Source organism: Ranitomeya imitator, chromosome 10 (assembly GCF_032444005.1).
Source record: "Ranitomeya imitator isolate aRanImi1 chromosome 10, aRanImi1.pri, whole genome shotgun sequence".
Classification (NCBI taxonomy): Eukaryota; Metazoa; Chordata; class Amphibia; order Anura; family Dendrobatidae; genus Ranitomeya; species Ranitomeya imitator.
This window is the reverse complement of record NC_091291.1, coordinates 122018199-122039976: the sequence shown is the minus strand read 5'-3', so window position 1 is coordinate 122039976 and position 21778 is coordinate 122018199. Positions and strand designations below refer to the sequence as shown.

The following is a 21778-nucleotide window of genomic DNA, read 5'->3' as shown; positions in this document are numbered from 1 at the left end:
CGAGATTTCTCGAGCACGCTCGGCGGTCGTCCGAGTATTTTTTAGTGCTCAGAGATTTAGTTTTTCTTGCCGCAGCTGAATGATTTACATCTGTTATGCATCATATGTACATGTGGGGGTTGCCTGGTTGGTAGGCAACCCCCACATGTACTTATGCTGGCTAACAGATGTAAATCATTCAGCTGCGGCAAGAAAAACTAAATCTCTGAGCACTAAAAAATACTCGGACGACCGCCGAGCGTGCTCGAGAAATCTCGAGTAACGAGTAAATTCACTCATCACTAATACTGGACAGTGGCATACAGTAAGTTCCATATTCATTCTTCCATTGGTTCCATATTAAAAAAAAATAAATAAAGAACCGCTATATGTGTTTTATTTTCTTTCATTATCCAGTTTCTTATGAATTGGAATCCAATAGATCAACATTAGTGGAGCTTTCGGACCACTTGATGGATGGCTACCACAAGGATGTAAGACCTGTGAAGAACTGGAGGACAACAACGACAGTATACATAGAGGTGGCCGTATATGCAATTCTTGGAGTTGTAAGTTTTTTATTTCCTTAGTTATGGCTCTTCTAGACTTTAGAGTTGTATAAAACGTTGCGTTCAGCAATTGTTCAAATGTTTATTCGGCTTTCCAGTTTTCTAAACGATGCCTTCTTCAGAGGGCTTGTCCCCTTCAGAAAGCTCATCGCCTCCTATAATGGAATCTTGTTCAGAATAAAGCATGGTTATAAAGATCACTTCTTGCTTTGTAGGACCTGTCTAACCCAGATTGGCTTCACCGGGAGAAGCAATATATTTATGCTTTTCTGTGTAGCCAAAAATACAAAAATTGTATGACAATATATATATACTAGCCTGTCATCAAGTGAATGGATTTCTCAAAGGGGGTCTTATTCCACATTTTACAATACAAACTTTTTTGTACAGTATACATTATTATCACTGTGAGAGAAAAGAAGAAAAAAAACTGATTGGATTGCGCAACTGTTTTCTGTTGTTTATCTCAGCACAGTGCTGGAATCACAGCTACACTGCTCAATGCTGCTGTATAATGACCTGCATGGTCTATGTTTCTAAACATAAACAGAGACAGGAGAGCAGTAATCCCTCATGTATTTGTGTGCTTTGTGTTCAGAGATATACAAGACACATATAATTGTTTTAGAGATGAGTGTATCTTCCATGATTTGAAATTCGGCAGATTGCAGGGAAATTCAATTCGCATAAAAATTATTCTATGTGAATATAATATTATTAATCATACCCTGGGATTTCTCCAGACCCCAGGGCATAATAATATATAGAGTGAAACCATAAAAAAATGTAATGCCCTACTTGAGACCACCTGGCCTTCCACTGTCGGAGGCTACCATCTGGTCCTCCATTAGTTCCAACCTCTTCAATCCTTCCTCTGGTGTGCAACGCCATCTTCTGGCTCAGGCTCCGTCACTAAGAAGGTCTCTGATATCATTGCAGACATCATGAAATCAGAATATGCCTCACCCAAGGCTTAGTCTGCACCTTGGGTGATGCACATCGTCAAGTCTAGACATCATGACGTGCACCATGTTGTTAAAGGCCTACCTGGCACTAGAGGTTGTAGCGCAAATTGAAAATTCATGAAAATTAGCTATTGGTTTAGAGAAAGGTACAAAGGAGAGGTCAAATGAAGCAAAGGAACGGCGATGATCTGCGGAAATAGCGAGACAAGTGAATGGGAAGGTGAGGGGATTTTTTACCCTGCTTTCTGGACCAATGCAATGCAGCAAAATGGTGAGTGGTTGATCACTATTTTATTGGATTTACAAGTAGTGAATTGCAAAAAAAAATGGATTTTGGAAAATCTGAAATTATGCATAATTTGCGGTGAATTAAATTTGCCTTTAGCAAATTTGCTTTAATTAGTATATTCTAAGGGGGTAACGTTTCTCCTTGTCTAGATTGACATGCCAGGGTAAGGAGACTTATGCAATGCTTCTCTGTGCAATTAAATATGCAAATTGGCTCTTGAGAGAGAGGATGAGGACTTGAACTTCAGCGCCACCAAACACTAATCCTAAAAGTCGATATCGACCCCTTACCGAGCCCTTCCACATGACTTAAGACAAAAGCCAAACCAGAACCTCAATTTGCAGACTCATGTTTCAGGGTGTTTCATCTCCTCAGTGCAAAGCATAAGTTCTCATTTGGCTGTATGAGCGGACTCTGACTGGTGTCTAAGGGGTGACATCCCTCCTTATGGAGAGGGACAAGCCAGACATGCCAGTGTAAGGAGACTTAATTAATAAGTAAGATATAATCATGATAAATTTACTTTGGTTTGCATTAGTAATAAAGTGACCAAGCATCAACTTTAGCTTTGTAATTTGTGACCATTGCTAACAAAAAAAATCATTGCTGGATTAGTTGAGACAAATACGATATTGCGAGCAAAAGTCTGAGACCAGACATTGGATATTTGAGCCTCTGATGTGTAACTTGGACGGATCATTATGGCTGAATTTCTCCTTTAACAGTTTGGTAACAGATACAATGATAGAAACAATACGAGAAAGTCTGAGTAAAATCTACAATGCTCTAAGCCAGTGTTCCCCAACTCCGGTCCTCAAGACGTCCTGTTTTCAGGATTTCCTTAGTATTGCACAGGTGATAATTGCATCATCTGCACAGGCAATAATTCCATCACCTGTGCAATACTAAGAAAATTCTCAAAACATGACCTGTTGGTGGCTCTTGAGGACCGGAGTTGGGGAATAGTGATCTAAGCGAAATCATGATAACTAATGTGTGGGACGGAAACATAAGAAGAAATCAAACTTTACATTATACCGGACATTGTTCCTCATGACATTGTATCATTTCAGTCATATTATGATTTTAATAGTCATTTTACATCTTTATTACTTTCCATTGTTAACAGGATGAGAAAAACCAATTTGTGAAGACCTATATCTGGTACAATCAGGTAATGTTACTGATAATTTATATTATGGTAATATACAGGGTGATTCACTCGCTACTTCACCTAGAAAATTTGCTGTCGACTGTACTGATATTTGGACTGTACCTACCTTGCTTCATGAGAAGTGAGAGTGCAATGAACCTCAGCAACAGCGTCGAGAAACATCCTTGACTGAGTGGTCTCGCTGACTTGTTGTCCTGCCGGTCTTCCTTCTCAACTACAAGTTGCACGCTTTTCTGCGCGTCAGTATCGCGTTTATCGGTGCTGCTTGCATTTCACTCTTGCCGAATTCCTTCTTCATTTATTATTAATGTACAGATACAGTTTGGAGGAACGGGTTTTCATTGTGAAAACTTATTGGAAAACCGAGTCCTTAAAGAGGCGCCAAAGCGGGTTTCTAAAGAAGTTTAGTGGTTGAAATAAGCTGGAACGTACAGGAACATTACTGGATAGGCATGATGTGAATGATGATGTTTCAGGGCACTTCCTTAAGAGGATCCTGAACCCAATTTTGCGGGTTGTATAGCCAAGACCATGTATCTCTGATGTTGGATCAGGTAATATTTTATTGGCTATGTGCAGCAAATAAAAAACTTAATAAAAAACTAATAGACAATAAAAACGTATTAAACAAACACAACGCGTTTCGGCCTTGTGGGACTTCATCAGGTGTATACTTTGGATAGGCAAGATGGAAGACAACCGAAAATGACTAAAGAAACAATTCAAGATGCGACTTTTGGTATATCTGCGTAAATTGTTGCACAGCCTTCCCCAAGAGACAGGCCTGTCGTATTCCACATGTCAACAAGCGGCCAAGAAAGGTCGTGTTCGCCGATAGAGAGCCACTGTTGTTCAGGAATTGAAAGGGCCCAGTCAAGGGAAAAGAATTCGTTATTGCTTGATATTTTTCGTTGGGGCCATTTGACGGGTCGGGTGTACAGTAACAAGCCACGAACATTACAGGCGCTACAAGAGTAATTTAGGCTATGACCCCAAACTTTCTGAAGAAAACATTCAACAACATGAACGGAGCTCACCGGAGTGACTGGATGCAAACAGTGGACAATTTCAACACGTGCTTTAAAACATCAGTTCCTCATGGAGCAAGGTATGTACAGTCCAAGTTTACGTACGATAGATCATCTCTTTTGGAAGTTACAGCAATTTTTCCAGGTAAAGTAGCGAGTGAATCACTCTGTATTACTTGGTCAATTATGCAATGGGGGTAACTCCCTAAAAAAATTGTTTTAATAAGAGGAGTGTCCCATTATAACATTCACGTTTTAGGATTTAGACCCTGGATGTGATACTAATATTTGCAATTTATATGCTATTAAAAAATTAAGTGATTCAGTTAACAGTTATGAATGTGGCTCACTGGGTGTTCACACTAGGCTGGGACTTCTGGCCATGAGTAGTCCTGGGACAACCCTGCGTATGCCGCAACCCTACAACACGCATGCACAGATCCATCCCGGGACATTTTCAGCTCACACCCATTATAAGGTTGCGGCAATTTGGTGACGTCACAATGTATGTCACGATCTTACAACATGCACGTTAGGTCTGGACTCTACAAGTGTGAAGAGGCAACATGTTGCGGCTGTAATAATTTGTGCCAAAGGTCTACAGGGGTGCGCAAGTGGAGAGGTTTTGTTTTTTTACCGGTCCTCTACGGTTCAGAAGGAAGACGTCCAGCCGAGCAGACATTTTGCTGAATTCGAGCAGAGCACATTCCAAGAAATCTGCATTTGTAAAATTTAAGTAGAGTTCAATTCCGCCCATGGGCCCCAATGCAAAAGCTATAACAGAACCCCCAATTATTGTAAGTCTTTAATAGCATTGGTCTGTTTATATAGGCCAAAGGGACTTTTTGGTCCCCATAGGCTCCAGGGGCCCAGGTGCTATTGCAACCCTTGCATTTGAAGTGACACCCCTAATTCCACTCAAATATTCGCCCAACTCTAGTATTTACCACTTTTATACTTGTATTATATATGTGCATGACTGGCCTTGATTTTCCTATATTCAGTAAATTCTCTTTGGCTGTTTCATGCATGAAAAAAACATCCAGAAATAGAATAAAAAACATAAAATTTTAACATAACAATTTTTTGCATATATGGTTAATACATTTTTATTAATATCATAACCATTAATAATGTTATCTCCTTGTTTGATTTTTGCTTTATACAGTCTTGGGTGGATGAATTTTTAAAGTGGGATCCGATCCAATTTGACAACATCACTCATATCTTCATTCCCACACATTCAATATGGCTTCCAGACATTATGATTGAAGAAGTGTAAGTCCTAATCTTTTTATTTTTCCTTCTAACCAATGAAGAAACTCTCTCTGTGGTAGGTACAGACAGACAAAATTGGTAGAACAGTTGATAAAAAGGAGCCAAGGAAAAAAAGGGGGTTTCTACTCCATGGGGACATCTAAGGTTATCCCTACTCTATGAAGCTTGTATTGTGTTGCAATTTTTGTCCATTTTTCTTTAATTTTGCTCAGATAAGCTAATGATGCTTTGTATTTAGCAGACTAAAATTGAGGTTGCTGTTGGTGAGTTCTAGGAAACTCCCAAATCAAGGTTCATGCAATCTCTGGGTTACTGTTCGGGAAACAGTGCTTCAAACAAAACCTGTCAACAGGTGAGAAGCGGCCGGTTTTGCTCTTATTTTATTCCTACTTCTCCCACAAGATATAGGTCTTTTTATTTAGCGCTAATTTTTATGGCGTTTGCAAGGGGGTGTGTCTCACTAAATAATGCAACAAAAAGACACGCCCCGGAGGATCCTGTGAGCCACGCCACCTTGGTAAAGACCATAAAAATAAATAAAAAGGACTGTATCTCTGGGACCATATGGTCAATTTAAAAAACAAAACAAAAAACAAAATGTGGAATACTCAGAAGAGCAGCAAGAATCAAATAAGAGCAAAAGCTGGACAGTTTTGACCTGGTGATAGCTCCTGTTGTGAATTCTGTTGTCGAGCTCCCTCCTGTGGTCGTGAATGGTACTTCGGTGAGTTCTGTCCGTGGGCTCCCTCTGGTGGCTGTGAGTGGAGCTGCTGCTTCTGAGGTTCCTTACACAGGTGACGTGGTTTATCCTTTGGTTGGCTGCTCTATTTAACTCCACTTAGATCGTTACCCCATGCCAGCTGTCAATGTTTCTGCATTGGTTGAGTTCGCTCTTGGATCTTTCTGGTGACCTGTCTACTCCAGCAGAAGCTAAGTTCCTGATAGTATCTTATTCGTTCATTGTTTTCTTGTCCAGCTGGATATCATGATTTTGTCTTGCTAGCTGGAAGCTCTGGGATGCAGAGTGGCATCTCCGCACCGTGAGTCGCTGCGGAGGTCTTTTTGCACACTCTGCGTGGTCTTTTGTAGTTTTTTGTGCTGATCGCAAAGCTACCTTTCCTATCCTCTGTCTATTTAGTAAGTCTGGCCTCCCTTTGCTGAAACCTGTTTCATTTCTGCGTTTGTGACTTTCATCTTTACTCACAGTCAATATATGTGGGGGGCTGCCTTTTCCTTTGGGGAATTTCTCTGAGGCAAGGTAGGCTTTATTTTCTCTCTCTAGGGCTAGCTAGCTCTTAGGCTGTGATGAGGCGCCTAGGGAGCGTCAGGAGCGCTCCACGGCTATTTCTAGTGTGTGTGATAGGATTAGGGATTGCGGTCAGCAGAGCTCCCCCATCCCAGAGCTTGTCCTGTGTGAGTTTTAACTATCAGGTCATTCCGGGTGCTCCTAACCACCAGGTCATAACAAGCTCCGCTTTAGTTGGTAATCAATGGCTACCTCTGGGGAAGTTCAGGAGATTACTGCATGTGGTGTTATTATTAAGTATAAAGGGGTTATCAGCTTGAGAAAAATTGTGCTTAGATATAATATGTTTGAATTATAAACATATAGACATTATCGATATATTTTTGAAGGGGCACTAAACACTGACTGTTCCATAACTTATACAACATTCCCATCTGTCACAACATATGCTTAGGCAGAAAAATGGCAGAGCGAAACATCTTCACATACAGCACATATTGACACAGGAAGTATATTTTATTTATTTTACTCACCTGCATAGCACCATTAATTCCGCATCGCTTTACAGACCTTATCATCGCTGTCACCATTGGGGATCACAATCTAAATGCCCTGTCAGTATGTCTTTATAGTGTGGGAGGAAACTGTAGAACCCGGAGGAAAACCACACAAACTCCTTGGTGGGATTTGAACTCAGGACTAGGATTGAGCGAAACGGATCGGACAAATTCAAAAATCGCCGACTTTCGGCAAAGTCGGGTTTCTTGAAACTTTCTGCCATTGCATCGATTTAAAGTGACAGGAGACAGCATTTGTCCAGTATGGTTACGAACTACTTTTCCTCCCTTATCGATGTTCTCCCTCACAGGTCATTCCCCTTTGATTTCTTGGGCATCTAAAATAGACACCTGGCCTGAATTGGCAGAATATGCATTACAGAAGCTCGCTTGCCCTGCTTCTAGTGTGCTATCAGAAAGAGTATTCAGTGCTGCTGGTTCAATACTGACCGAAAAAAGGACTCGTCTGGCTACCCAGAATGTTGATGATCTAACCTTCATTAAAAAGAACCAATCATGGATTTAAAATTATTTTGCCCCACCTTCTCCTGCTGACACGTAGCTTGCCTGAAAAATGTCTTGCTTTTGGCCTCCTCTTACTGACTTCTCCAATTCCTCCATTTGAAGCTTCTGAATGTCCACCATAGGCCATTTTTCTACCTCCCTAAGTGGGCTGACTCCCCCCACAGGGCCATGGTCACCACCTGGCGCAAGCACCCGTGCTAGTGCCGTTTGCCTGGACAGGTGGGTGTGCCCACTCTTGGGCGACAGCACTGGCACAGGGTCCCTCATAGTACAATGAAGTGTCTCTGATGGTGGTGGTGCACAACCAACGTCAGACACACCGTTGTAATATGAGGGATCATGTGCCAGTACCACCGCCCACGAGAGAGTGTTCCCCCCAGCTCAAACAGTGCTATACCACTTGCAATACTTACCTCTCCCTGCTCCACCACTGTGTAGTCTGTGCTGTTAAATCCTTCGATGGCACTGCCAATACAAATTTGTTGCAATGATAGATGATAGTTAAAATATACAGGGGCCCTGTCCTCCATTTAGACCAGTTAATACTTTGCACCTACTACCACTGTCTGCTACTCAGCAGAGGAGCCCACCCCAGTACCTAGCTATGCCACCTGTTTAGTCCTGTTACCAATTTTGAACTGCATTTAGCTTACTTTATTATTTAGGCCTATTATTATTATTATTATTATACATTTTTATAGCGCCATTTATTCCATGGCACTTTACATGTGAATACGGGGCAAATATAGACAAATACATTAAACATGAGCAGATAACAAGGCACACGAGTACATAAGGAGGGAGGACCCTGCCCGCGAGGGCTCACAGTCTGCAGGGGGTGGGTGAGGATACACTAGGAGAGGGAAGAGCTGGCTGTGCGGCTGTTCAGTAGGTTGAGGATCACTGCAGGCTGTAGGCTTGTCGGAAGAGATGAGTCTTCAGGTTCTTTTTGAAGGTTTCTATGGTAGGCGCAAGTCTGATGTGTTGGGGTAGAGAGTTCCAGAGTATGGGGGAAGCACGGGAGAAGTCTTGGATGCGGTTATGGGAAGAAGAGATGAGAGGGGAGTAGAGAAGGAGGTCTTGGGAGGATCGGAGGTTGCATGTAGGTAGGTACCGAGAGACCATGTCACAGATGTATGGAGGAGCCTACTAACTGTTTCTGCGCCACTCATTACAGTTGTCCTCCACGGAACTAAGCTATGCCCCCTCTTTAGTCCTGTTACCAATTTTGAACTGCATTTAGCCTACTTTTTGATTTTGGGCCTAGTAACTGTGTCTGCACCACTCATTACAATTGTCCTCCACTGAACAAAGCTATGCCGCCTGTTTAGTCCTGTTACCAATTTTGAACTGCATTTAGCCTAGTTTATTCTTTGGGCCTATATCTGTGTTTCCTCATCCTGCCCATTGCCCAGCCAGTGATAGATGAGTCTGCTGGTACACTGACCCAGACCACTACCTTCCCCTTGCACTCTACACAGCCAGAATCTGACCCTGCTGAAAGTCAGGTTCCTCTTCCCGCATACTACTCCACCTTACACAGGTACAAAGAGGAAGGTGCAGATGAAAGTGCAGGTTCCTTCATCAGGTGGGGGGCATACTCGTTGGCACTGGCACAGGGCCCCTCATAGTACGCAAAAGTGTCTCTGGCAGTGGGAGGCGCCACCCACCGTCAAACACACCGCCGTACTATGAGGGGCCCTGTGCCAGTGCCAACTAGTGGGCCCCCCTGCTTGCTCAGGATCACAGCACTTTCAAAGTTGAAATACTTACCTCTCCCTGCTCCACCGCCGTGGCGTATTCCATGTTTCCTGGGCCCACGAAAATCTTGAGCCAGCCCTACCCCCCCACAACTTTAGCCAAATGACCCCCTGTTTTCAATGCCTAACTATTATTATAAAGTAAATTAAGATTGACAAGCTTAAGAAATAAGAATTGATGTTTTTGACATTAAAATGGGCACTGTAGGTGTTTTCCTGTCCTCCACTCACTGCCGACTTTGATTCCCCATTGACTTGCATTGGGTTTCGTGTTTCAGTCGCCCCCTGACTTTTCGCAATGATCGGCCGATTTCACCCGACCTGACTTTTGATAAAGTCGAGTTTCACGAAACCCAATTCGATCCTAAAAAAGTAAAAGTCGCTCAACTCTACCCAGGACCCCAGCGCTGCAAAGTAACAGCGCTAACATTGAGCCACCATGCCGCCCTAATTTCTTTCTTGGGTTGAACCCAAGATACAGTGGAGCTGCTATGCCCAGGGACTCATCCTGATATCTGAAGATTGAGGCAATATTGAGATAACAAGTATATTAGTTAGCTTTGTAGATTTATATTTCAAAGGCTTCTAGCCACTGCAAAAAGGGAAAAAATCCTGTACCAAAAAACGAATATATATATATATATATATATATATATATATATATATATATATATATATATATATATATATATATATATATATATATATAATTTAACAAAAATTATATATTTTTCTCTGTGCTTGATTTTTACACTTTTTCATGTATTTACTGCCGGGGACATTGGCCCCGCTATGTCCGAGCATCATCTTGTGGACTTTCGCATACATTTGCCCTGACTTTTTTAGTGAGCTGATGCTTTATTTTTCTCTTTTTCCCAAAGGCAGACAGAATGTTATCCTTCAGTTTCACATGTATGCAGGAGATAAAAGGATTTATCTATTACGTCAAGGCAGATATATAAGATATATAAAGAAACCAATTTGTAAACCATTTTGGATGAAAAAAAATCTTTTAAAACGTAATTATGAGCATGATGATATCTTACCGTCTGAGTGTCAACATTAATCCTACAGAGGCACAGAAGATCTTTGTGTTACATTTTGTGACACATTGTTGTTTATTATTATACAACCCCTGGCAAAAATGATGGAATCACCGGCCTTGGAGGATGTTCATTCAGTTGTTTAATTTTGCAGAAAAAAAGCAGATCACAGACATGGTACAAAGCTAAAGTTATTTCAAATGGCAACTTTCTGGCTTTAAGAAACACTAAAAGAAATCAAGAACAAACAATTTGGTAGTCAGTAATGGTTACTTTTTATAACCAAGCATAGGGGAAAATTATGGAATCACTCAATTCTGAGGAAAAAATTATGGAATCATGAAAAACAAAAAAACACTCCAAAACATCACTAGTATTTTGTTGCACCACCTCTGGCTTTTATAACAGCTTGCAGTCTCTGAGGCCTGGAATTAATGAGGGTCACACAGGACTCTGCATCAATCTGGCTCCGACTTTCTCTGATTGCTGTTGCCAGATCAGCTTTGCAGGTTGGATTCTTGTCATGGACCATTTTCTTCAACTTCCACCAAAGATTTTCAATTGGATTGAGATCCGGACTATTTGCAGGCCATGACATTGACCTTATGTGTCTATTTTTCAAGGAATGTTTTCACAGTTTTTGCTCTATGGCAGAATGCATTATCACCTGGAAAAACGATTTCATCTTCCCCAAACATCCTTTCAATTTATGGGATAAGAAAAGTGTCCAAAATATCAACATAAACTTGTGCATTTATTGAAGATGTAATGACAGCCATCTCCCCAGTGCCTTTACCTGACATGCAGCCCCATATCATCAATGACTGTGGAAATTTGCATGTTCTCTTCAGGCAGTCATCTTTATAAATCTCATTGGAACGGCACCAAACAAACGTTCCAGCATCATCACCTTGCCCAATGCAGATTCACGATTCATCACTGAATATGACTTTCATCCAGTCATCAGTCACAGTACACGATTGCTTTTCCTTAGCCCATTGTAACCTTGTTTTTTTCTGTTTAGGTGTTAATGATGGCTTTCGTTTAGCTTTTCTGTATGTAAATCCCATTTCCTTTAGGCGGTTTCTTACAGTTCGGTCACAGACATTGACTCCAGTTTCCACCCATTCGTTCCTCATTTGTTTTGCTGTGCATTTCCTGTTTTGGAGACATATTGCTCTAAGTTTTTGGTCTTGACGCTTTGATGTCTTCCTTTGTCTGCCAGTATGTTTGCCTTTAACAACCTTCCCATGTTGTTTGTATTTGGTCCAGATTTTAGACACCGCTGACTGTGAACCAACATCTTTTGCAACATTGGGTGATGATTTACCCTCTTTTAAGAGTTTGATAATCCTCTCCTTTGTTTCAATTGACATCTCTCGTGTTGGAGCCATGATTCATGTCAGTCCACTTGGTGCAACAGCTCTCCAAGGTGTGATCACTCCTTTTCAGATGCAGACTAACGAGCAGATCTAATTTGATGCAGGTGTTATTTTTGGGTATGAAAATTTACAGGGTGATTCCATAATTTTTTCCCCAGAATTGAGCGACTCCATAATTTTCCCCTGTGCTTGGTTAAAAAAAGTAACCATTACTGACTACCACATTTTTGTTCTTGGTTTCTTTTAGTGTTTCTTAAAGCCAGAAAGTTGCCATCTGAAATGACTTTAGTTTTGTGCTATGTCTGTGATCTGATTTTTTTTTCTACAAAATTAAACAACTGAATGAACATCCTCCAAGGCCGGTGATTCCATAATTTTTGCCAGAGGTTGTAAGTTGCTACTTTCTTCCTTCGGACATTCTGCACTTTATATGCAATACTCTGCTCCATTACTGACTTCCCCGACAATTACTGATTGTTTTCTGTCTGCAGTGTGGGTGCTCGAGAGACGACAAACGCCCCTTACATCTACGTGAACAATAGAGGCCGAGTCTTCAAGAAGAATCCCATTCACATCATGACTTCCTGCAATCTTGATATCTACCATTTCCCTTTTGATTTCCTGAACTGTTCCATCTCATTCAGAAGCTGGCTTCATTCCAGTAAGAATATCACCATTTTGCTGTTAATTACTTTTTCAACCAAATGTGTTAATATCGTTCATGATAGCAGGTGAATGATCGGCATCTGAGACGGTTCTCAACTTTGCATCATATCTTTCAGCTCAAGAAATAAACATATCTTTATGGAGAACACCAAAAGACATGCAATTGCTCAAAGACCCATCTGAGGACGATGGAGAATGGGATCTCGTAAGTGTGGTGCCCAGTTACGAAGTGACTACTGATCACAACAACAATTACGGACAGATAACGTTCTATGTAAGTGAATGTCAGGATGAAGCAGAGACTCTGTATCTGCGTGCTCTGCAAATAATCGACAAAAGTTTAATTTTATCCTATTAGTATTATTTACGTCCTATAGTTGTCCCCATATGTGCTGTCTTTTGAGCAGATTTACTGATGTGATAACCACTTAAAAAAGCACCCCACCCATCAAAGTTTTTATCCTCATAATATATGGCATTCATCATAATACACAGCACTGTGTACTTACAATTGATCATTTTGTCCCTTTACCCAGTTAATTCTTCTCTTTTCCATTAGTTCGATGACATCACTCGATTAAAAACATACTAGCTGAATCCCTCTGAGCTCTATAAAGAAACAGGAAGTCTCTTTGCCCTGCATGAGTCATCATTAGAACTACAATTCTACATGACTGCAAAGTTTCTGGCAGATGAGAGTAGCAGGGGGAAGCAGCTGGGTCAGGAGTTGAAGAGGACGGGGAGCTGGCCTGCCAGGGACTTTGCAATGATGTAAAATTGTAGTTCTAATGATGACTTACAGTATGTAGGGAAAAGAGACTTAAGGTACCGTCTCACAGTGGCACTTTGGTCGCTACGACGGCACGATCCGTGACTCTCCAGCATCGCTCCAATATCGCTCCAGCGTCGTAGACTGTGGTCACACTTCGCAATGCACGACGCTGGAGCGATAATTTCACGACGTATGTGCGATGTAGAAGCTGTTGGTTACTATGCGCACATCGTATACAATATCGTGCACACCTTTGTTACACCATGCGATCATGCCGCCACAGCGGGACACTAGACGACGAAAGAAAGTTTCAAACGATCTGCTACGACGTACGATTCTCAGCGGGGTCCCTGATCGCAGGAGCGTGTCAGACACTGCGAGATCGTAACTATATCGCTGGAACGTCACGAATCGTGCCGTCGTAGCGATCAAAATGCCACTGTGTGACGGTACCCTTACTGTTTCTACATAGAGCCTAGAAGGAGTCAGCTAGTCTGCTATTAATCATTTGATTAGACCTAATGGAAAAGTTAAGAATTAACTGGGTAAAGGGACAAAATGAGCAATTGTAAATACACAGTTCCAAAATAAAAGATCATGTAGCAGGCAGAAAGAGGGCGTCACACATCTTCTGAGCAACCATCATGTCAGTCTGTGATTGGTCCATGTTAGGTCCATTCCATATATAGTCTTCACACTCCGAGGATTATTTCCATGGTGTTGTTCCAGGATGCAGAAGCCATCTTGCCACATCACATACTAGCTTATGTAGTGCCAACTGTTTTCCAAAAGTGTTATTAAGATGGGGCAACCAGGCAAAAATGCCCAAGAACCAAATTTACTAGTAACTAGCCAGTATAAGTTCAGATCACTTTGTGCTTCCTTGTGACCTAGAACTATTCCACCAGTCATTTTCTCTAATGATCCCTTGATCTCTCGCCCTGTGGCTCCAGTAGAAGAATAAGACATAAAGCAAAATGTGTCCTTACATGGAATATTGATTTACATATATGTAATCCTGTGTAAGTCACATTATACCTGACCTCTCTTACACATCGCACTTTCTCTTTCTTCCATTTGATCACCGAAGGTGGGTGTCAGGAGAAGACCTCTCTTCTACATTGTGAATCTGATTCTCCCCAGCGTCCTCCTCATGATAATGGATATTATCGGCTTCTATATTCCTCCAGAGAGTGGAGAGAGGATATCATTTAAGATCACTCTTCTTCTGGGTTACTCTGTCTTCCTCATCATCGTATCTGATACATTACCTGCAACTGGAGCTCCGTTGATAGGTGAGACCAGAGCAACATAGACGTAAGTGTATGGTGCACCAAACTGGTATAAATGTGAGTTAAAGTGACTGTCCCAACTTATCAAGTCAGACTCATCACCTATACAAAAGATAGATGATAACTTGCTGATTTCTGGGGGTTTCACCCTCCACTGGGCTTCCAATGATCCTGAGATCGAGGCTCTGAAGTATCCTGCTTGAATAGAATTATGGCCACCATGCACACCATTGCCTAAGTCAAAGAATAGAATGGTGATTGACATTCGGGGCCGTTGTTCTGATCAAACAAGTTACTTCAGAGCCTCGCTCTCAGGATTTTTGGGTCCAGCAGAAAATGTATCCTGTAGCAACACAGACAGTTATATAGAAAGAATTACAGGAACACATATATCCACTAACTGGATCAGGTACACTGATTGAGCTGTGAAGGAAAGGTCCGTACTTCCACTTCGGTCACAGACTTAAGTGCAGTCTTTTAATGGAGGTCCTGTCTTGACGCAGCTGTCTACAGATGGAGAGCTTTTCCTTGTTGATTTGTAAGGAGGTGGACACATTGCCCAATTTACCCCTTGAAGAATAAGTGTCATGTTGTATTGTGAAATGTGAACCGTCACATGCGTTAATACTGTTGGTTTTGTAGGTTGCCCAATCGTAGGAAGAGTTAGAGTTAAATTTCAAACTAGCTCGAAACGTGAGATAGGGCCCAGAATGCATAGAAAGCAGACCTAAGGTCTTATCAGTAAGCAGTTACCGCATGGCGTGAGAGTCCCTAAAGTGAGAGGAGACCGTGACAGAAGATAGCGAGATCCTAGTGGAAGGACGGGGAGACGTGTCCAAGAGAGCAGAGTGATCGATCGGAGACGGGTCCCAGGAGAGAACGCCTAGCAGTACGGACCTGAGGTAACGGGCCAAGATGGGACAGAGTACGTGAGATGAAGAGAATGCCCTGGGTGGGAGTTCCAAGGTGTCAGTAGCAGAGAAGATAAGACCTCCATCAAAGGCTTCTCACCCACGCAGCCAATGAACTGCTCTGCACTGATGAGAGGAAGTAGTTCTGAAACAGCTTCCTATAGAAGGTCCTCTTTTGGAGTAAACTCTAATTTGGCTAAATATTCTAGGTCAAGGCTTGTTAAAGGGTCAGATTTTGACTTTGGTGGCTACTAAATGGCACTTGAGAACCAGATGCAGGATAGTTAATATCATAAAACAGAGCTGCAGAGGGAAAACCCTTTCTAAGCAATGTTCATCTGTTCTGTACACTGCCCAGACCGGGTGGTGAGGCATTAAAGGAATTATCCAACAGTTCAGTATTGACGACTTATTTTTTAAGATAGGTCATCAATGTCAGATTGGTGGGGTCTCACTCCTGGCACCGTCAGCTGTTACCATGACCCACAACAGTTGGATGTATACTGGAACCGCAGAGCTCGGTACACCACGTAGTGGTCATTCTTGAGTACTGCATCTCAGATCACGTATACTTCAACAATAGTTGAGCTGCAATACCCAGGAACGGCCACTGCAAGGTGCTATTCCGACTCTGTACACTGTATACATTCAGCAGCCATAGGACCAGATAAGAGATGGTTGATGGGGGTGCCAATATCGACCACAAATGATCTGATATCAATGATCTATCCTAACAATAGGGCATCAAAATCAAGGTCCTGGATAATCCCTTTATCTTAGAATTACTGCAATGTTTACATAGTTACAAAACGCATGTCAGGTGTAAATTTCACTGTTTTCTTTGCAGCAAATGTATCCGTATAATTATAAAACCGTGCTCCAGGTGTTGACGCTTTTTCCTCTATCTTTCTACTTTAAGTATTGTTTTACTACTGAGACAGTCAGACAGTAAAATTATGCATGAAATTATTAAGTTGTCTGGAAGAATAAAAACGACGAGCAGCAAAATATATCAATATCTTTCTGGTAATAAAACAATCAAAATGTAACGAGGAAAACGAGGGTAAATTATGGAGCAAAGAGAATCTATTGCTAACAGAAAAGAAGATTTTATGCAGACACAGATTCCCTTCTGCCGGCGTCTCACACACGACCACTCACTATGCTGCATGCGGGAAAACACACGACATTTATTATGAAGTTGATGCCCCCCATAATAAATATGGTCCATCTTTAGGCAGAAAGTTAAACAGGTCTCCTTATGACAACATGTTCAGTAGTTTCCAAACCATTGGGCATTCTTAAAAAGAATGAAACGCATATAGTATCCACCCTCCCCTGGTCCACTTCAGTCTCTGTTTTGGCTACAGCGTTGACTTCACAGCTACAATGCACGTCACCGCTGCAGCCAATCACTGAGATTTGCGGCTTATGACGACTACATCAATAGAGCTGACGAGCTCAGCGATTGGCTGCAGCCACAGAAACCGGAGAAGCGTCAGAAAGCTGTCATTGGACCAGGGGAGAGTGGATTATGCTTGTTTTGTTTCAAATATTCAATCATTTTTGGGTCCGGTTTCTTATAAAGGGGAAAATGCAGCCGAATTCTCTGCTATTCGCAATGCATTTGCTGTGTATATTAAAGAGTAACTAAACTTTTAAAAGTTTTATTTATTTATTTTTTTAGATGTTTTAGCCCATTAGATGTTTTATAGATCATGTGATGATTATTGATTGCTCAAAAAACTGCACAGGAATGCTGAGCTCCAGCATGCTCACAGTGGCACGTACTGAAGTGAAAGTCTACTGATCCGTACATCACTATGCGAGACCTCTCGGTCATTAGAGCAATCAGTGGGGGTCTCAGGGTTGGACCCCATCTATCTACAAGTCATTCAACGGGCTCCAATATGTGAAACAACTTTTAAAAGTTTAACTTTTGCAAAAGCTTAGTTTGTCTAAATTTAATGTCAACATTTTTTGTTTTTTTTTAAATTGGGTGCGTAGAACAAATGCTGGCTTTTGTTGCGTATCTTTTTTTAAAATTATTTTATCACCACCATGGGCTCGTTTGTAAAGAAACATATAAACAGTGGGCCGCATCTTTACATCTGCCTATGGTTTCCATCATTACATGGATCAATGTACATATAAAAGTGGAGCGGATGTGCTGGGATAAGGTGTTATCTGAGCATGCTCTGGTGCTAACCGAGTGTCTTGGGCGTGCTCGAATAATATATGTTCCAGTGCCCACGACTGCATGTCTCGCGGCTGTTCGACAGCCACAGCACATGCAGGGATTTCCTAACAAACAGGTAATCCCCTATTATTCAAGCACACAGAAGTCACTCGATTAGCATCCGAGCATGCTCAGGTAACACCTTATCCCATTACGTTCGCTCATCACCAGTCAGGATACAAATGTACCATGTCGTGTATAAACACCACTAGATTTCATAGCTGTGAATGTAGCATTCTGGGTTTTCTGCTCACTCTGGATACATTACTCCTTCCTAGGTATATACTTTGCTCTCTGTATGATTCTGCTTCTGATAAGTCTAACAGAAAGCATCCTGATAGTCCGGTCATTCCATCAGCAGAATCTCAGGCCTGAGGTTCCCAAATGGTTAAAAACGTTAGTCCTGGAGAAGATGACGGTTTTTATTTCCATAAAGGACAGAGGAGAAAGCGATGGATCTAACTCTGGAGCTTGCTTTCATAATGAAAACGTCAGCAGCGGTGAGTAAAGTGAAGGGGGAGCAGCAGAATATAATGTGTAAGGTGCAGATATTCGAGAGGATACACAGGCTTGGACTGGCCAACAGGAGAACAGGGGAATCCTCTGGTGGGCCGCTGTGCAGGAGGGGCCACCACCCTCTTATATGAGCAGTACTTGGCACTATTTACAACCCCTGGCAAAAATTATGGAATCACCGGCCTTGGAGGATGTTCATTCAGTTGTTTCATTTTGCAGACATAAAGCCGATCACAGACATGGTACAAAACTAAAGTCATTTCAAATGGCAACTTTCTGGCTTTAAGAAACACTAAAAGAAATCAAGAACAAAAAATGTGGTAGTCAGTATTGGTTACTTTTTATAACCAAGCATAGGGGAAAAATGATGGAATCACTCAATTCTGAGGAAAAAATTATGGAATCATGAAAGTAAACAGACAATAAAACATCCCTAGTATTTTGTTGCACCACCTCTGGCTTGTATAACAGCTTGCAGTCTCTGAGGCCTGGAATTAATGAGGGTCACACATGACTCTTCATCAATCTGGCTCCGACCTTCTCTGATTGCTGTTGCCAGATCAGCTTTGCAGGTTGGATTCTTGTCATGGACCATTTTCTTCGACTTCCACCAAAGATTTTCAATTGGATTGAGATCCGGACTATTTGCAGGCCATGACATTGACCTTATGTGTCTTTTTTCAAGGAATGTTGCACAGTTTTTGCTCTATGGCAGGATGCATTATCATCTTGAAAAATGACTTCATCATCCCCAAACATCCTTTCAGTTGATGGGATAAGAAAAGTGTCCAAAATAACAACATAAAGTTGTGCATTTATTGAAGATGTAATGACAGCCATCTCCCCAGTGCCTTTACCTGACATGCAGCCCCATATCATCAATGACTGTGGAAATTTGCATGTTCTCCTCAGGCAGTCATCTTTATAAATCTCATTGGAACGGCACCAAACAAAAGTTCCAGCATCATCACCTTGCCCAATGCAGATTCACGATTCATCACTGAATGTGACTTTCATCCAGTCATCCACAGTGCACGATTGCTTTTCCTTAGCCCATTGTAACCTTGTTTTTTTCTGTTTAGGTATTAATGATGGCGTTCATTTAGCTTTTCTGTATGTAAATCCTATTTCCTTTAGGCTGTTTCTTACAGTTCGGTCACAGACGTTGACTCCAGTTTCCACACATTCGCTCCTCATTTGGTTTTTGGTGCATTTCCTGCTTTGGAGACATATTGCTTTAAGTTTCCGGTCTTGATGCTTTGATGTCTTCATTGGTCTACCAGTATGTTTGCCTTTAACAACCTTCCCATGTTGTTTGTATTTGGTCCAGATTTTAGACGCAGCTGACTGTGAACAACCAACATGTTTTGCAACATTGTGTTATGATTTACCCTCTTTTAAGAGTTTGATAATCTTCTCCTTTATTTCAATTGACATCTCTCGTGTTGGAGCCATGATTCATGTCAGTCCACTTGGTGCAACAGCTCTCCAAGGTGTGATCACTCCTTTTTAGATGCAGACTAACGAGCAGATCTAATTTGCTGCAGGTGTTATTTTTGGGTATGAATATTTACAGGGTGATTCCATAATTTTTTCCTCAGAATTGAGTGATTCCATAATTTTTCCCCTGTGCTTGGTTAAAAAGTAACCATTACTGACTACCACATTTTTTGTTCTTGATTTCTTTTAGTGTTTCCTAAAGCCATAAAGTTGCCATTTGAAATGACTTTAGTTTTGTACCATGTCTGTGATCTGCTTTTTTTTTCTACAAAATTAAACAACTGAATGAACATCCTCCAAGGTCGATGATTCCATAATTTTTGCCAGGAGTTTACTTGAACCACTATGTACAGATATCTTATTCATTTACCAATCTACCCAGTTCATTGTTGTATACATTTGTGATTGAGGATAATGTCACATTTGCATGTAGCTGAAAAGTGGGGTCCTGGAGTCTGTTACTGATGGGTCTTTGGCACCCCTGTCCGACACTGAGTGGAGGAGAACTGCGGCTAAAGATGGACACTTTGCACCTGTTACGATACATGCAAGACTCCTGCCCTGGGTCTCCCAAAAGAGAAATACTTTAATAGAAACTGAAAGGGAAAATGTTATTAAAAAAATGACTGACTGTATAATATAGGAAATTTTTGCTAATTGTAGTTTTAAAAAAATTGGCAATCTTTTTTTCTTTATTTTTCATATCAGGATCTGTATTTAGAGAGAACCTGTCATCAGTTAAAAAGTGGAAAGATTTTGCTCTTATTTTATTTTGGTCTCTTTATTTAGTAGTAACTTTTAAAGTTCTTTCCAAGGAGGCATGGCTCACAGGGTAATTGAGTAGCGCATCTTAAAGACACACCCCAGAGGATCCTGTGAGTTATTTCCCCTTGGCTCACAGGGTAATTATGTAGCGCATCCTAAAGACACACCCCAGAGGATCCTGTGTTATTTCCCCTTGGCTCACAGGGTAATTAAGTAGCGCATCCTAAAGACACACCCCAGAGGATCCTGTGCTATTTCTCCTTGGCTCACAGGGTAAGTAGCGCATCCTAAAGACACACCCCAGAGGATCCTGTGTTATTTCCCCTTGGCTCACAGGGTAATTATGTAGCGCATCCTAAAGACACACCCCAGAGGATCCTGTGCTATTTCTCCTTGACTCACAGGGTAAGTAGCGCATCCTAAAGACACACCCCAGAGGATCCTGTGTTATTTCCCCTTGGCTCAAATGGTAATTATGTAGTGCATCCTAAAGACACACCCCAGAGGATCCTGTGTTATTTCCCCTTGGCTCACAGGGTAATTGAGTAGCGCATCTTAAAGACACACCCCAGAGGATCCTGTGAGTTATTTCCCCTTGGCTCACAGGGTAATTATGTAGCGCATCCTAAAGACACACCCCAGAGGATCCTGTGTTATTTCCCCTTGGCTCACAGGGTAATTAAGTAGCGCATCCTAAAGACACACCCCAGAGGATCCTGTGCTATTTCTCCTTGGCTCACAGGGTAAGTAGCGCATCCTAAAGACACACCCCAGAGGATCCTGTGTTATTTCCCCTTGGCTCACAGGGTAATTATGTAGCGCATCCTAAAGACACACCCCAGAGGATCCTGTGCTATTTCCCCTTGACTCACAGGGTAAGTAGCGCATCCTAAAGACACACCCCAGAGGATCCTGTGTTATTTCCCCTTGGCTCAAAGGGTAATTATGTAGTGCATCCTAAAGACACACCCCAGAGGATCCTGTGTTATTTCCCCTTGGCTCACAGGGGAATTAAGTAGCACATCCTAAAGACACACCCCAGAGGATCCTGTGTTATTTCCCCTTGGCTCACAGGGGAATTAAGTAGCGCATCCTAAAGACACACCCCAGAGGATCCTGTGTTTTTTCCCCTTGGCTCACAGGGTAATTATGTAGCGCATCCTAAAGACACACCCCAGAGGATCCTGTGTTATTTCCCCTTGGCTCACAGGGTAATTAAGTAGTGCATCCTAAAGACACACCCCAGAGGATCCTGTGTTATTTCCCCTTGGCTCACAGAGGAATTAAGTAGTGCATCCTAAAGACACACCCCAGAGGATCCT

General features: G+C 41.8%; 1 protein-coding gene across 1 annotated transcript in view; it reads left to right on the top strand.

Annotated features, from left to right (window-relative positions):
• LOC138652247 (5-hydroxytryptamine receptor 3A-like) overlaps positions 1–21778 on the top strand; it is a 34233-nt gene that overhangs the window by 719 nt on the left and 11736 nt on the right. Inside the window, exons 2-8 of the mRNA XM_069743015.1 lie at positions 397–548; positions 2932–2976; positions 5173–5282; positions 12287–12456; positions 12578–12735; positions 14324–14528; positions 17954–18175. Coding sequence (XP_069599116.1) covers positions 397–548; positions 2932–2976; positions 5173–5282; positions 12287–12456; positions 12578–12735; positions 14324–14528; positions 17954–18175 — 1062 coding nt within the window. The remainder of the gene's footprint in view (positions 1–396; positions 549–2931; positions 2977–5172; positions 5283–12286; positions 12457–12577; positions 12736–14323; positions 14529–17953; positions 18176–21778) is intronic.